The sequence below is a fragment of the Heloderma suspectum genome, chromosome 3, assembly GCF_057233095.1.
Source record: "Heloderma suspectum isolate Gila_16-S chromosome 3, 16-S_ref, whole genome shotgun sequence".
NCBI lineage: Eukaryota > Metazoa > Chordata > Lepidosauria > Squamata > Helodermatidae > Heloderma > Heloderma suspectum.
In genome coordinates this window covers 99775108-99790665 of record NC_139460.1, presented here as the reverse complement: position 1 = coordinate 99790665, position 15558 = coordinate 99775108, and the positions used below count along the sequence as shown (strand labels likewise).

General features: G+C 42.0%; 1 protein-coding gene across 1 annotated transcript in view; it reads right to left on the bottom strand.

Annotated features, from left to right (window-relative positions):
* Positions 1-15558, bottom strand: part of DMD (dystrophin) — a 1907270-nt gene that overhangs the window by 1217493 nt on the left and 674219 nt on the right. The window contains exons 9-10 of the mRNA XM_084843968.1: positions 10474-10665; positions 9657-9838 (exon numbers count right to left, since the gene is read on the bottom strand). Coding sequence (XP_084700094.1) covers positions 9657-9838; positions 10474-10665 — 374 coding nt within the window. The remainder of the gene's footprint in view (positions 1-9656; positions 9839-10473; positions 10666-15558) is intronic.

The window sequence follows — 15558 nt, the reverse complement described above, 5'->3', positions numbered from 1 at the left end:
TAATTCCGACCTGTGATTCATCCAACCCAGCGTTTCTCATGATGTACTCTGCATATAACTTAAAGAAGCAGGGTGACAATATGCAGCCTTGTCGTACTCCTTTCCCAGTTTTGAACCACTCGGTTGTTCCATGTCTGGTTCTTACTGTTGCTTCTTGACCCTAGTACAGGATTCTCAGGAGACAGGTAAGGTGGTCTGGTACTCCCATCACTTTAAGAATTTGCCACAGTTTGTTGGGATCCACACAATCAAAGGCTTTAGCGTAGTCAATGAAGCAGAAATAGACGTTTTTCTGGAATTCTCTCGCTTTCTCCATGATGCAGCGAATGTTGGCGATTTGATCTCTAGTTCCTCTGCCTCTTCGAAATCCTGCTTGTACTTCCGGTAGTGATCGGTTCGCATACTGCTGAAGCCTAGCTTGTAGGATTTTGAGCATCACCTTGCTGGCATGTGAAATGAGCGCAATTGTGCGGTAGTTTGAACACTCTTTGGCGTTGCCCTTCTTTGAAATTGGAATGTAAACTGACCTTTTCCAGTCTTGTGGCCACTGTTGAGTGTTCCAGATTTGTTGGCATATTGAATGCAGCACTTTAACAGCATCATCTTTTAGGATTTTAAATAGCTCAGCTGGAATACTGTCATCTCCGCTAGCTTTGTTGTTACTAATGCTTCCTAAAGCCCACTTGACTTCACTCTCGAGGATGTCCAGCTCAAGTTCAGTGACCACACTATCATGGCTATCAGGGACATTCAGATCTTTCCTGTATAGTTCTTCTGTGTATTCTTTCCACCTCTTCTTAATCTCATCTGCTTCTGTTAGGTCCCTGCCTTCTTTGTCCTTTATCATGCCCGTCTTTGTACAAAATGTTCCCTTGAGATCTCCAATTTTCTTGACGAGATCTCTAGTCTTTCCCATTCTGTTGTTTTCCTCGATTTCTTTGCATTGTTCATTTAAGAAGGCCTTCTTTTCTCTCCTTGCTATTCTCTGGAACTCTGCATTCAGTTGGATATATCTTCCCCTTTCTCCCTTGCTTTTTGCTTCCCTTCTTTCCTCAGCCACTTGTAAAGCCTCATCAGACAGCCATTTGGCTTTCTTGCACTTCTTTTTCTTTGGGATGGATTCCGTTGCTGCCTCCTGAACAATGTTACGGACCTCCGTCCATAGTTCCTCAGGCACTCTGTCTATCAGGTCTAATCCCTTAAATCTATTCCTTACCTCCACTGTATATTCATAAGGGATATGATTTAGGTCATACCTGAATGGTTTAGTGGTTTTCCCTACGTTCTTCAATTTAAGCCAAAATTTTGCAAAAAGAAGTTCATGATCTGAGCCACAGTCAGCTCCAGGTCTTGTTTTTACTGACTGTATGGAGCTTCTCCATCTTTGGCTGCAAAGGACATAATCAATCTGATTTCGATATTGACCATCTGGTGATGTCCATGTGTAGAGTCCCCTCTTGTGCTGTTGGAAAAGAGTGTTTGCTATGATCAGCGTGTTCTCTTGGCAAACTCTATTAGCTTTTGTCCTGCTTCATTTTGTACACCAAGGCCATGTCTGCCTGTTATCCCGGTGATTTCTTGACTTCCTACTTTAGCATTCCAATCCCCTATGATGAAGAGGATATCTTTTTTTGGTGTTATTTCTAGAAGGTGTTGTAGGTCTTCATAGAACCGATCAACCTCAGCTTCTTCGGCATCAGTGGTTGGGGCATAGACTTGAATTACTGTGATGTTGAATGGTTTGCCTTGGATTCGTACTGAGATCATTCTGTTGGTTTTAAGATTGTACCCCAGTACTGCTTTTCCCACCCTTTTGTTGACTATGAGTGCTACTCCATTTCTTCTAAGGGATTCTTGCCCACAGTAGTAGATATGATGGTCACCTGAATTAAATTCGCCCATGCCTGTCCATTTTAGTTCGCTGATTCCCAAGATGTCGATGTTCATTCTTGCCATCTCATGTTTGACCACATCCAGCTTACCTTGATTCATTGACCTTACATTCCAGGTTCCTAAACAATATTGTTCATTACAGCATCGGATTTTCTTTTCACCACCAGACACATCCCCAGCTGAGTGTCCTTTCGGCTTTGGCCCAGCTGCTTCACTCTTCCTGGCGCTACTTGGAAATACCCTCTGCTCTTCCCCAGTAGTATATTGGACACCTTCCGACCTGAGGGGCTCATCTTCCGGCGTCATATCTTTTAGCCTTGTGATACGTTCCATGGTAGCAGTGGACGAAAGTCACTTACCTGTCCTCGAAGCTTGTTCGCAGTGGGGGGGAGGCGCTTCGCTGCTCCCCCCACGAATTTCAGGCCGGGGGGGAGGCTTCCTGCCTCGCCCAGCCGAAATTCAGGCCAGGGGGGAGGCTTCCTGCCTCGCCTAGCCGAAATTCAGGCCGGGGGGGAGGCGCCTCGCCTCGCCCGGCTGCAAACTCAAAAGTTTAAAAACAAAACAAAAAACGCCCCCGTGATAGGCTACGTGACGATTAACGTAGCCTATCACGGCTAGATCTGCAAAGTCAGCCGTGATAGGCTACGTTAATCGTCACGTTGCCTGTCACGGCTGACTTAAAAAAAAAAAAGCACGTACGCAAATGGCGGCCCCCATAGGGAGCCGCCATTCGCGTTCCTTATTTGGTCGCTGTAGTCTACGTAAATCTTTACGTAGACTACGGCGAAAATAAGGGCAATGCAAATAGCGTTGTCCTTATTTTTGCTGTAGTCTATGTAAATCTTTACGTAGACTACGTAAATCTTTACGTAGACTACAGCGACCAAATAAGGAATGGGAATGGAGGCTCCCTATGGGGGCCGCCATTATCCGTACACGCTTTTTTTTTTTAAAGTCACCCGTGATAGGCTACGTGACGATTTACATAGCCTATCACGGCTGACTTTGCAGATCTAGCCGTGATAGGCTACGTTAATCGTCACGTAGCCTATCACTGGGGCGTTTTTTTTCCTTTTATTGGAATGGTGGAGGTGGCAGCCGGTCGAAAGACCGGCTGCCGCTCCCGCCCCGGACGAACACCCGCCGAACCGTCAGCCGGACCCGCCGCCGGGAGGCACATTCGCCAAAGGTAAGTCCCGTCCCCGGGGGGGGTGCAGGGGGCGGGGGGGTGCGGAGAATTTCTCCCGAAACTTGTTCGGGGGGCCGAACACGTTGGCACTTGGCCCCCCGAAGTTTCGGGGAGAAATTCTCCGCCATCCCTATTCCATGGGGTTTTCGTGGCAAGAATACTGGAGTGGGTTGCCCTTTCCTTCTCCGGGGGGGATTCTTTAGAACTGCACTTATACTTGTTGATTTATTTTTAGATTATTTTGGTTTTGGTGTATTACTGTATTGAGTAATAAAAATAAAATATTAAAAGGCAACCTTTCCTTCTAATAACTGTGGTTAGTAAACTTGGTTTTCAGTTACAAGTTGTCCAGACTGAGGGAAGACAGCAACTCTGGAAGCATTATATCATGCAGTGGCACCAGATTCGCCCTCTGGTATATCACATTACATTCCAGTTCAAGAGAATTATAGGCTTTGGTATGAATGTCACAGCTGGAACTCTTACTCTATACAATTCCCTCCTATGACCAGCTGCCCCAGTAGCACAGGGAGCCAATGTCTCCAGGTCAAGGCTGACAATGACTGACACATTTTTGTTCTTTAGAGGACCAGGTTATAGTGCTCTCCCATTTATTTGTTTTTGCTTTCATTACAATAATACAATTAACTTTGCAATGTTTGTCTTTACAGATTCTCCTGGTCATGCAAAGTAATCTTATTTTTGTAGCATTCTTTTTTCAATCAAAATAATTATAGTTTACTCAAGGAGAAAAAAATAATACACTATTACATTGTCCTCCAGCATTTCAAGGGCAAAACTGACACCATTCATACTGTCAGGGACTTGTCTTTCAAAGCAAAGGATGCACGCTGAAGCAAAATAAATAAATAAATAAAATCCTAACCTTGCGTATATGCTGAACTTGTTTACCAAAAAAGAGACTTTGGGGAGTAGTGGTGGAGAGCAAGGTATTTCAATAAATGCAACAAAGTAAACACACACACACACGGAAGCCAGAACTGAAAACACACACCTCACAATCTAAACAGCAATAAACGCAAAAGCCTATTTGAAAAGAAATGTCTTCAAATGCCAATAGAATACAGAAGAGAAGGAAGTCTAACCTATCAGGCCAGGAAGTGCCATCTATGGTGTGCTGCACGTTGCCACTAACTTTAATTCAGAAAGCAATGGTGCGTGCAAGAGATGGACAGATTCACATGAAAGGAGATGGTCCTTAGTATGAAAGGAATTGAATATAAGATGCTCAATATGCCTTTATATAAGTCTATGGTGTGGCCCCATTTGAAATACGGTGTAGAATCCCAATTGTCCCAGTTTTTAAAAAAGGATAACACAGAGCTAGAAAACATATAGAAAACCAAAATGATTTTGGATTAGATTTATTATGTTTACCCCACTTCTCTGTCCATGGACACAAGAAGTGGTTTACAAGATTAAAAACAATAAAATATAAGTATCAATCACCATAAAACAATCTGTTTTCTGAGGAAAACTAACCAAGGTTAACAGCACAATCCTATGCATGCCTACTCAAAAGTTAAATCCCATTGACTTCAATGAGATTTACTCCCAGGTAAGTGTATACAGGATTGCAGCCTAAAGTATTTGGGGCATTTTAGTTTTGAAAAAATGATGAGTGAGGGAGAGACATGAGAGGGAGATACATTTTGTACAAATATTTTCTCTCCCTCTCCTGTAATACTAGAACTCAGAATCATGCAATAAAATTGATCAGCAATAAATTCAGGAGAGACAATACAAAGTACTTCTTCAAACAATGTATATTTAATTTATGGACTTAGCTGCCAGATGATGTGGGTGATGACCACTTGTTTGGATGGCTTTAAAAAGATATTAGACAGATTCATGGAGGACAAATCTTTTAATAGCTATAGGCCATGACAGCTAACTGGAACCTGTATCAGAAGCAGTATGCCACTGACCATCAGTTGCTGAGGAAGCCATCCCACAGTAGGGCTCTTGCCTTCATGCCCACTGAATCATAGAATCATAGAATAGTAGGTTGGAAGGGGCCTACAAGTCCATCGAGTCTAACCCCCTGCTAAGTGGAGGAATGTAAGTCAGAGCATCCCTGACAGATGGCTGTCCAGCCTCGTCTTGAATGCCTCCAGTGTGGGAGAGCCCACTACCTCCTAGGTCATTGGTTCCATTGTCTTATTGCTCTAACAGTCAGGAAGTTTTTCCTGATGTTCAGCCAGAATCTGGCTTCCTATAACTTGAGCCCATTATTCCGTGTTCTGCACCCTGGGATGATCGAGAAGAGATCCTGGCCTTCCTCTCTCTGACAATCTTTCAAGTACTTGAAGAGCGCTATCATATCTCCCCTCAGTCTTCTCTTCTCAAGGCTAAACGTGCCCAGTTCTTTCAGTCTCTCATACTAGGGCTTTGTTTCCAGTCCCCTGATCATCTTTGTTGTCCTCCTCTGAACCCTCTCCAGTTTGTCTGCATCCTTCTTAAAATGTGGTGTCCAGAACTGGACACAGTACTCCAGATGAGGCCTAACCAGTGCTGAGGAGAGGGGAACTAGTACTTCCCAGGATTTGGAAGCTATGCTTCTCCTAATGCAGCCCAAAATAGCATTTGCCTTTTTTGCAGCTAGGGATGTACGAAAGTTATTTACCTTTTCGACGGGGTGATTCGCGGTGGGGGAAGGCGCTCCACACCTCCCCCCTGAAATCCTAACCCGGCCGGCTCCACTCTGCGGAGATTCCACTGAGCTGCCGGCCGGGGCTGCCTGCAGCCAAAAAAACCAAACAAATAGCGTACGCAAATGGCGGCGGCTACGGCATATTATATTACATAAATATTTACATAAGCTATTACGGCGAAAAAAAAGGAACGCAAATAACGCCCACTACGCTATTTGCGTTCCCCTTTTTTCACCCTAATAGCTTACGTAAACATTTACATAGGCTAAAACAGCGAAAAAAAGGGAATGCAAATGACAGCCGCCGTAGCCGCCGCCATTTGCGTACGCTGTTGTTGGTTTTTTTAGCTTGCCGTGATGGGCTACGTAAATACTTACGTAGCCTATCACGGCCTCTGCAGGTACACAAATGGCATCCCTGTGTTCCTATGATGAGGAGGCGAATGGCCACAGTGCAGCCGCCATTCACATGTCAGCACGGACGGCAGCAGGTAAGTGCTCCGTTTTGTGCACCTTTCATGGGGGGGGCAGGGGCTTCGTTCCGCCACAGATTTCGGGGGGCCAAATGTACTGGCATTCGGCCTCACCGAGATCCATGGCGCAATTATCTGACATCCCTATTTGCAGCCACATCACATTGTTGGCTCATATTCAGCTTGTGATCTACCACAATTCCAAGATCCTTCTCACTTGTAGTATTGTTGAAAGCCCCAGATGCTAACAGACTTTTTTTTTTTTTTTTGGTAATGATATTTCAAATACATTCACACAACACATGCCTATTTCCTTAGTTTATAATTATGGCTGTTCCATTTTTAAGCTAGTAGTATTTTTTATCAATCCGTGCAATCCTGAAATGACCTAAACACACTGGCAACAATTGAATAAGCATGGCTTTCATTTTTTTTTTTTTAATGTAATGCTTCGTTAACAAAAGGTAATGACAGATCAGGAAACTGTAGTTTTGGAAGTCAAGTAAAAAGTTGTACACCCACTTCAAATGATATAATCAACCTTAACTGTACTCCAATGCAGTTGCTTTTAAAAAGAAACCAACAAATATATGACTAATTCTCACAGCTCTCATGGGAGCTCTATTAATCTAGCACTACCATGAAGGATAATTATGCCGTAAATCTTCTAATACTTAAAGCATTTAATGGCAGCTTATCATTGCACAGTTCTAGGTTATTTTCTGTCCGATATCCTTGCAATGTGCTGTACTGAAGTGGACGCATTTCACCTCAACTGAACTAGGAACAGATGGGGAGAGCAATCCTATGCCCACCAGACAGTGCCTGGGGGGGGGCATAGGATAGTTCAGTTTCCTGGCTCTGAGCCAGAAACCACGCTCCGCTCCCCCACCTAGCTGGCATGGAGAGAACCACGGAAAATGCTTGGAAAACGGAGTGCAGAGATGAGGAAATGGGGGCGTTCCCGGGGGTAGGGAGGGGACTGGGGATGCTGCCTTACACCATGTGCTATGGCCACCCCAGCCTCCTTCCCTCCCCCTCTGAGGCACCACTGCTAGATGGGTGAAATCACCTATCTAGTAGAAATGGAGGGCATCTGGAATGCAGAGCCACCGCTCTCATCCCACCTTACATTGGATACCCAGCAGCTTCTGAGTTTGGAGGCTACTGACCATCTGGATAGGACTGCACCCTTAATCTTGGAGCCAGAATATATCTTGGAGCCAGAAGTTAACAATTGTTCCCATCCTTATCACCACAACTGTCATCAAATTATGGATGCATATCATTACACTTTAAGAATTTGAAAAGCAAAAGGAAATTTTGGAAGAGGAAGGGAAAAGGAAGAAGTCCATTTAAGAGATAACTGAAAAATTATTCAAGAATTTCCTGACTCCAATCAAACCTGAAAGGAAGTAGTAAACTGAACCCCCCCTCTCAAAATTCCTTAAATTTAAAAATCAGAAAATACAATTCAAGTTCCATAATGCTTTTCAAAACTTAATTTGTTTCTTCCACCCCTTGTTTCTTCCTTAATCTACGGCCATAACAAATGGTTCCTAGCCATACAGATGTATCTTAGACTAAAAGCATGCCAAACAGAATGAACAAATCTGTCAGTTTCAGTATTTCCCACATTCGTTTTTTTAAAAAAATTTAAACAACCCTCAAGTTCTTTCCATCTCATTTTTGAAGAAATTTTTAAATTTGGTAAGTTCTTATCAAAAGCAAACCGAACAAAAAATCTCACCCATTCCTAATACCATATAGAGCATATTCAGAAACAATATGAGCAAAGAAAAAATACCTGAATATTTTAAGAGACCTGCATCTCACTTTTCTAAACAAATATTCTTGCTTTCTTCAGCTTTTACTTCTTTCACTTTTTAGGGAGGGGGCATCGCTAAGTGGCAGAGCACATGCTTTGCATGCAAATAATCACAGGTTCAATCTCTGGCACCTTTAGGTACAACTGGGAAAGACTTCATTCTGAAACTTTGGGGAGCCAATGTCAGTCAGGGTAGATCAGCTTTCCCCTACCTCACGTAATCCAAAATATATGGAGAGCAACTACCAGCATTTCTGACCATTAGCCATGCTGGCTGCGTGGCAACTGAGGTCCACGACAACAGGTCAAGGAAGGCTGGTGTAGACAATACTGAGCTAGATGGACCAACGGTCCGACTCAGCATAAGGCAACTTTCTATGTTCCCCAATGCCCTTTATAGTCTTAATATTGATATTATCTTATCACTTATTCTACAATAGACTTCCTTCTTTTCCACTCAAGTGAAATGGGTCGCTTTTGAAAATTATGACTGCTTTTGAAAATTATTATTTTTTCACCCTACTATGTGAAAAAAGTGACAGTGTAGCATAAACATATGCAACTCCTTAATTTATTTCTTTCATTAATAACAATATGAGCCAGACTCTCCCTCCTCACTCTCAGCCCTCTGAGACACCAGCATACATATTTCTGCTGACCCAAGACCTCACAACTCCATGGTTTTAGCTTGGATCATTTGTGGCACATCAGGAGATTCCAGAATCCATCATGGAACTGTCATACTTAATGAACAAATACAAACCCTTTGAGGGGCATCAGACTGTCTGTTATGAACTATCAATTCTGTTTTATTGTGCTGAATGAAACAGTGAGGACTTGAAAGGTCCACCTTCCAGTCCTATTCAAATATCATATGAGGAGAAAGGTTATATTCTAGGGCAGGGGTGGGGAACCTCCTTCAGCCTGAGGGCTAGATTCCATTTCAGTTGGGGGGGGGGTGATTCCAGTGGTCGGTGGGGATAAAGGCAAAAGGTCTGGGCCCAAAATGTAAGCATAATGTAGCTTAAAGCTGTTACTGCAAGTAGCTAAGCCTTAGGAGAGGCATTTCAGCCTTTAAAGATGGAGAAAAACTGCACAAAAAACAAGAAGCTACCCAATGATTGGTGGTAGGAGAAAGGAGGTGAGGCCATCCAGGAAGCCTCAGAGGGCTAGATTTGGTCCCCAGGCCTGAAGTTCTATACCCTTATTCTAGAGAACAAATTTTGTCTAAAATATGAAAGTTTCACCAAATAAGGCTTTGTTTTAAAATGCTAGCTTTCAGATGTGTGGACCCCCACTCAGCCATGAAGTTCACTGGGTGACTTTGGGTCAGTCACTGATTCTCAGCCTAACCTCCCTCACAGGGTTATTGTGAGCATAAAAGGCAGAGGAAGAGAATCATGTATGCCTTCTTGGGCTCCTTAAAGGAAAAGGCAGGATATAACTGTAATAAATACATATATTACAAACAGTCAATTCTGATGTTTATGAAACCACAAGAAAAAGAGGAGAAATACAACATAAAAAATATAAATAGCACACTGTAACAATATTTCCATCAACTACACAATTGCTTGCCAAGTATTTATATCTACTCACTTGTTCTGTTTTTCCATACTTGTGACCCTGAGATTTTCCCATCGTGAATTCAGAAGATTCATTTGTTCTTGTATTTCATTTTCTTCATCTTCTGAAAGCTTCCCAAGTGACAAAAGCTGGCTGCCTACTTGCAAAACATCACCAACACGTCCTTGGTGAGCTGTTAATTCCATCATAAAGCCCTTTAAAAATGATTTTAAACAAAGATTACTAAAAGTGAATGAAGATGTGTTTAGAAGTTACATATTTTACTGAAACCTCTAAACTTTTATTTAATACAACATTTAAAAATGAATGTTAGCCCTTTAATTGAAACATTTGGGAACATGGGGCAATATCCAATGGGGTAATTCTGTTCCATCCCGCTGATTCCCTTCTGCAAGCAGCAGCAGCACCCACCACTTGCAGAACAGAGATTTAGTTCTTCTGGGTGCAACTGGAACAAGCAAAAATGCTTGTTTCTGGAATGGGGCAGGCAGGTCAGCTGAGCTCACATAAGAGAGCTCGAGCTCCACTGACCTGTTCCAATACAGAAACAAGCATTTCCACTCATTTCAGGGCTACCTCTAGGAAGCATTAAATCTCTGTTGTGCAAGCGGTGGGTCCCACTTGAACAACAGAATCAGCAGGGGGGTAAGCACCCAGTTAAATACTGCCCAGGGTCTACAATACAATGTATTAAACAAAAACAAACAGGCCAAACTACCAGCTGAATTTCAAGCTTTTGGCCTTAATACACACTACACAGATAGAACAGCAATTAGCAGATGGTGAAGTGTTAGTGTTGGCTTTTGCAATCTGTGCTATTCACACATACCTCATGGGTGTGAAACTGTTCTTTAACTTCCTCTACATCAGTGGATATATCTCCTTGTGCTTGCAGTGAATCTTCAGCAGAAAGAAGCCATGAAAGTACTTCTTCTAATGCAGTTTGGTAACTTTCCAGATCTACTTCTGTATCCATGGGTGAAGTGGCAAATAACTGCTGTTCATGGCTTTCCAAATGCTGCTAAAATAAATAAAAATAGGAATTTTGGGCACCATCCAATTAATTTGTGCTCAAATAGCTCTTCTATATTGGTAAATAGAATGCAGTTATGTTAATTCTGCTGCATAATAGTTTCCTTTTGGCATTAAAAAAATATTTATGAATGAGTACATCTAGTGTAGCATATGGACCATTCTTTGAAAAGTCATTAAACCAAAGGACTGTAAAGGAAACACTGATAAATATGAAATGAAGTATCAGTCATTCTTAATGTACAACTCCAGTTATAAATGCAAGAAATTAAAAGTCTATACAAAAAAAGTATTTTTGATGAATTACATAGAGCTCTCAGTTCCTTAATTTCTTGTTCTGTCTTGTCCAAGCAACTGCATTATATCTGCATGCAAACAAAGCTGCACAAATATGATGGCTCAATGGCAGGAATGGGGAACCTTTTTTTGACTCAAGAGCTGAATTGGTTCTGGGCAAGCATGTTGAGGGCCACATGCCAGCAATGGGCAGGGCTACCCCACTGCTGGCATATGGCCTTAATGTGATTGCCCAGCCCTCATTCATTCATACACACATAGGGGTGCTGGAGAAATTTGAGAAGGACTAAAATGAGCTCAGATTTCTAACCTGTGGAATCTACTGCAGAGATGCAGGAATCTACCCCTCCCCCTGGCCAGGCCATGTGGAGTCCATGGACTTCTGGATTTATTTATTCTTTTACTTTCCCAAAATTTGCACATATTTATTCATAGGAAAATATGCACATTTCTGCTGAGGAAAAGTTGAATGGATTGAGGAACAACAATGCACTAAAGGTTACTGTGAAGAAAAGCTGGAATTAGTTCCCTGCAAGGTAGGACAGGCCATTCTGGCCTTAAATTCCCAAGATGCACCCAGTAGCCACCCGCCCTAGCCAAAAGGCATTGAAATTAGCACTGAGGTTACCAAGAAGGAATCACACCAACCTGGAGTAAAAATATGTTTATTTTATTTTTTTAAAGGGTAGAAGGAAAGGAAATGTGTGTGGTGGTAGATTGTATGGAGGATTACAAGTCTAACATAACCAGAAGGAAAACCCTTGTGTGAATGGAATGCCTTTTAACAACACACCCAAGCAAAATAATAAAAGCTGGCTACCATGTCCTTATACATTACCAAAGTAAGAGTCTCCCAGGAGAGAGCCCAGCAATCCAAACAGATCCAACAACCACCATAACAAGGGGAGACAACCTTGCCTTTGCCCCAGCTCTTTTCAAGGTTTAGCCCCAGCTCTTTTCAAGGTTTAGCCCCAGCAACCCAAGGCAGATTCCACCCAGCCAATCATCAGCTCACTCCCTGGGATCTCCACCCCCAACCCAGGAGGAGGCAGGATCTTCCCACCAAGTCCAGCTGTTATCACTTTCTCAATTAAAGGCTGAGCTGGGCCTTGAGCAACAGGATAACATATTCACAGGTGGTTATACTGTACATAAGAGCAAGGCCTAGCTTCATGGTGGAAAGAGCTGGCCTGTGTCCTTGACAGATATGTACTAAGGTAAATTATGGAAATTGTTACAAAACTTATGTAATTATTTGTTTATTTTGCATGATGGAATTTTTTTTGCATCCATCCGTGATGGAGTATTATATGCAAATTATATGCAAGATTCACAGCTCTATTTTGCATATAAGTCTATGGGCACATCTTGCCAATCACCATTTTTTAAAAAATGGCATTCGGCATGGAGGAGAATGACTCTGGCTGAGCAAGCAGCTGAGTGCTGTGCTACGTGGAATCCTCATGGAGCGGAGGTAAGTGGGGTCAATCCGTCGTGGATTCCAGAGGCTGGATTCCAAAGAATCCAGTCTTATTTGAATCTGTGGCAGATTCCTCTAACATTCCTAGTAGCAGCTCAAAAAATCTGCTGTAACTTTTTAATTTCATCTGCTGTGAATTGTCAGGGAGATAATTTATTATAACATAAACCAGTATGAGCTTGGCCAGTTTGTTCGTTTGGTATATCTTTGTTATATAAATTATTTTTATTCTCAGCATCAGTTTTTAATGAACTTTTTAAAGTTTGTATGGTTATTTTGTTTTACTGTGGCCTGATCTTAGCATTTTTTTAAACCCTTTCTTATTTTCTATTTCTATTTTTTGTATAGCCCCCTGGATTCTGTTTTTAGGTATTCATTATCTGATGCTTTTGTTTTGAGCTTATGTCTTATATATAACTGCATTGCAACTTATATTTGTAAAGGCCTTTGTGCTATGGACAAATAATAATAATAAACAAACATGACTATTAATACTACTTTTTCCAGTAAATCTTATGTTCCACTGCCAGGCCACAATAGATCATAGGTTGGATAGTTTGTCCAAGGCTACCAAGAGATTAGTGGCTGAAAAGCTATTTGAAAGTAGGTCTTTTTCAGCCTAAATTTAATATGTCTTCTTGAAAACACAGAGTATAATCAGATCCAAAGCCAACTAGTAGATAAAGAGATCAGATATAGTATAAGACTTCACATTGCCAGAGTGAATCCAAAGGTTAATAAGTCTGTAGAACTGCAATTCAGACTTGACCAAATTGAATTAGATAATCAATGGCACTTGCATCAATTGTAGCATTATTTTCTAGTGACAAGGTTTATACTAATCTGTTTACTGTTATTAATTTACCTTGTTATGAATTCGCAATAAAATAAGAGAGGCATGGCAATAAATGGAATTGAATGTATCCAAATGTATAACCCAAGAGCTATTTGCTTAGGGAATAGGATTGGATTTACATAGGATGGAGAACCACCCTCCAATTTTAAGCACTATTTCAAGCAACATGTATTGACCCTTCCACTATCTTTAAAGTAAAGAAATGCAATGGTTCTAATAAGAATGTTTTGCTTCAAAAAAAATCTCATGGTAGGGCTAACTATCTGGAAGCAACTTTAGGATCTACTGTTAAGGTGAGCCAAGACTGAAGGATTGACATTGGAATAAAACTTTTTTTTTTTTAAGCTGAGTGAGCTCAAGATTATGTACATCAAAATTAAGAAGCATTTAAAGAATATTTTCTAACTTGCGTTTTTTGATAGTTCAAATATAAGCATCTTTTTTACCCTTTGTTATTTATGTGCTTTGGCAACACTTTCTCCCAATGACAAGCAATCTAACAAAATGAGCTACGAAGAAATATCTTGAGTAAAAGAACTTCCTTGCCTTGTTTCATAGACTAATTTCTCCAGTTGCAGATCTTAGCAGCTGGCAGGCACCACAATCAAGGATATTTTATGGCTAATTTTAACAAAAGACTTAAAGTGAAGAGGAGGTTAGTTAAGAAGTATAAATGGATGATCATAGAATGTAGCTTGAAATTTTTCAGCTACAGGGAACTATCCTTCTCTTGAGCTTGTCCATTTGTCCAAACTGTTGAGTTTATCCATTAATGGGACTAAAGGGTGTGTGTGTGTAACATTTTACTCATCCTCGACTACCCAAGTCCTTCCATTTGCCATACAAACAAGTGTAAGCTCATCATAGCTCTGTGTGATGTTTTTGCATCTCTAATGTAAGGGTTCCAACACACTTTTATTGATTAATCAACCCCTTTTCTGAGTTGTCCAAAGGACTTCTCAGGGAGGTCTTGGCACCCACAATGCTACAAGGTTCAAGGAGTTAATGAAGGCTGCTACTGCACCCTTTATCACCACCACCAGGTAAATTTAAGTTGAAAACTGCATGTGGTATGGGAAGAGGCATCAACAAGGGTGTAGGGAAGATTCACTGTGTTCTCAATAACATAAATGGGTGCATGAAGAAACACAGAGCTAAGAATGGGCCTGAGCTCAATAAGAGCTCAGGCCTAGGGGTGGACGAAAGTCCCTTACCTGTCCTCGAAGGTTGTTCGCGGTGGGGGGGAGGCGGTTCGCTGCTCCCCCCGCGAAGTTCAGGCCAGGGGGGAGGCTTCTCGCCCCGGCCGAAATTCAGGCCGGGGGGGAGGCTTCCTGCCTCGCCCGGCCGCGAACTCGAAAGTTAAAAAAAAAACAAAAACACGCCCCCTGATAGGCTACGTGACGATTAACGTAGCCTATCACGGCTGACTTTGCAAATCTAGCCGTGATAGGCTACATTAATCGTCACGTAGCCTACCAGGGGGCATTTTTTTTTTCTTTCATTGGAATGGCGGCGGCGGCAGCTGGTCAAAAGACCGGCTGCCGCTCCCGCCCTGCACGAACAGCTGACGAACCGCCGGCCGGACCCGCCGCCGGGAGGGACATTAGGCGAAGGTAAGTCCCGTCCCGGGGGGGTGCGGGGTGTGGTCCCGGGGGGGGTGCGGAGGATTTCTCCCCGAAACTTGTTCGGGGGGCCGAACACGTTGGCGCTCGGCCCCCCGAAGTTTCGGGGAGAAATTCTCCGCCATCCCTACTCAGGCCTCTTCCAAATCAAGCCCAAATCAGCTTATTTTAGGCAAATCCATTCTAAAATAAGAATGGGAAACTTGCCCGTAACTGCTCTCATTGTATGACCAAGGAGTGAATAATACAAACCTAGAGACAAAAGCAAGATGTTTATATAAAATGAATGTAAATTATTTTGGCTGCTGATATTTAGGGATATTTAATCTCACTGAGATAGTTGGTGTTTTGATGTAAAGCTTGTTCTGTCCAATTTCTATATGAGCTTGTGACTTTAAAAAAATCCAGATGGAAAGTCTTGTATTGTGTCCATTAACAAAGTATTGTTAATGGACACATTAATGGACACATTTTTAAACAGATGCATTTTAAATGCATACGTTATTGGATGCATGCACCCATTGATGAAAGCATCTTTTTGTGTATTTTTGAAGTGTACACATTTTTCAAATGCATGGATGTTGTCAAACACATTTTTGTTCTTGCAGAATCACAAGCTCATAAATG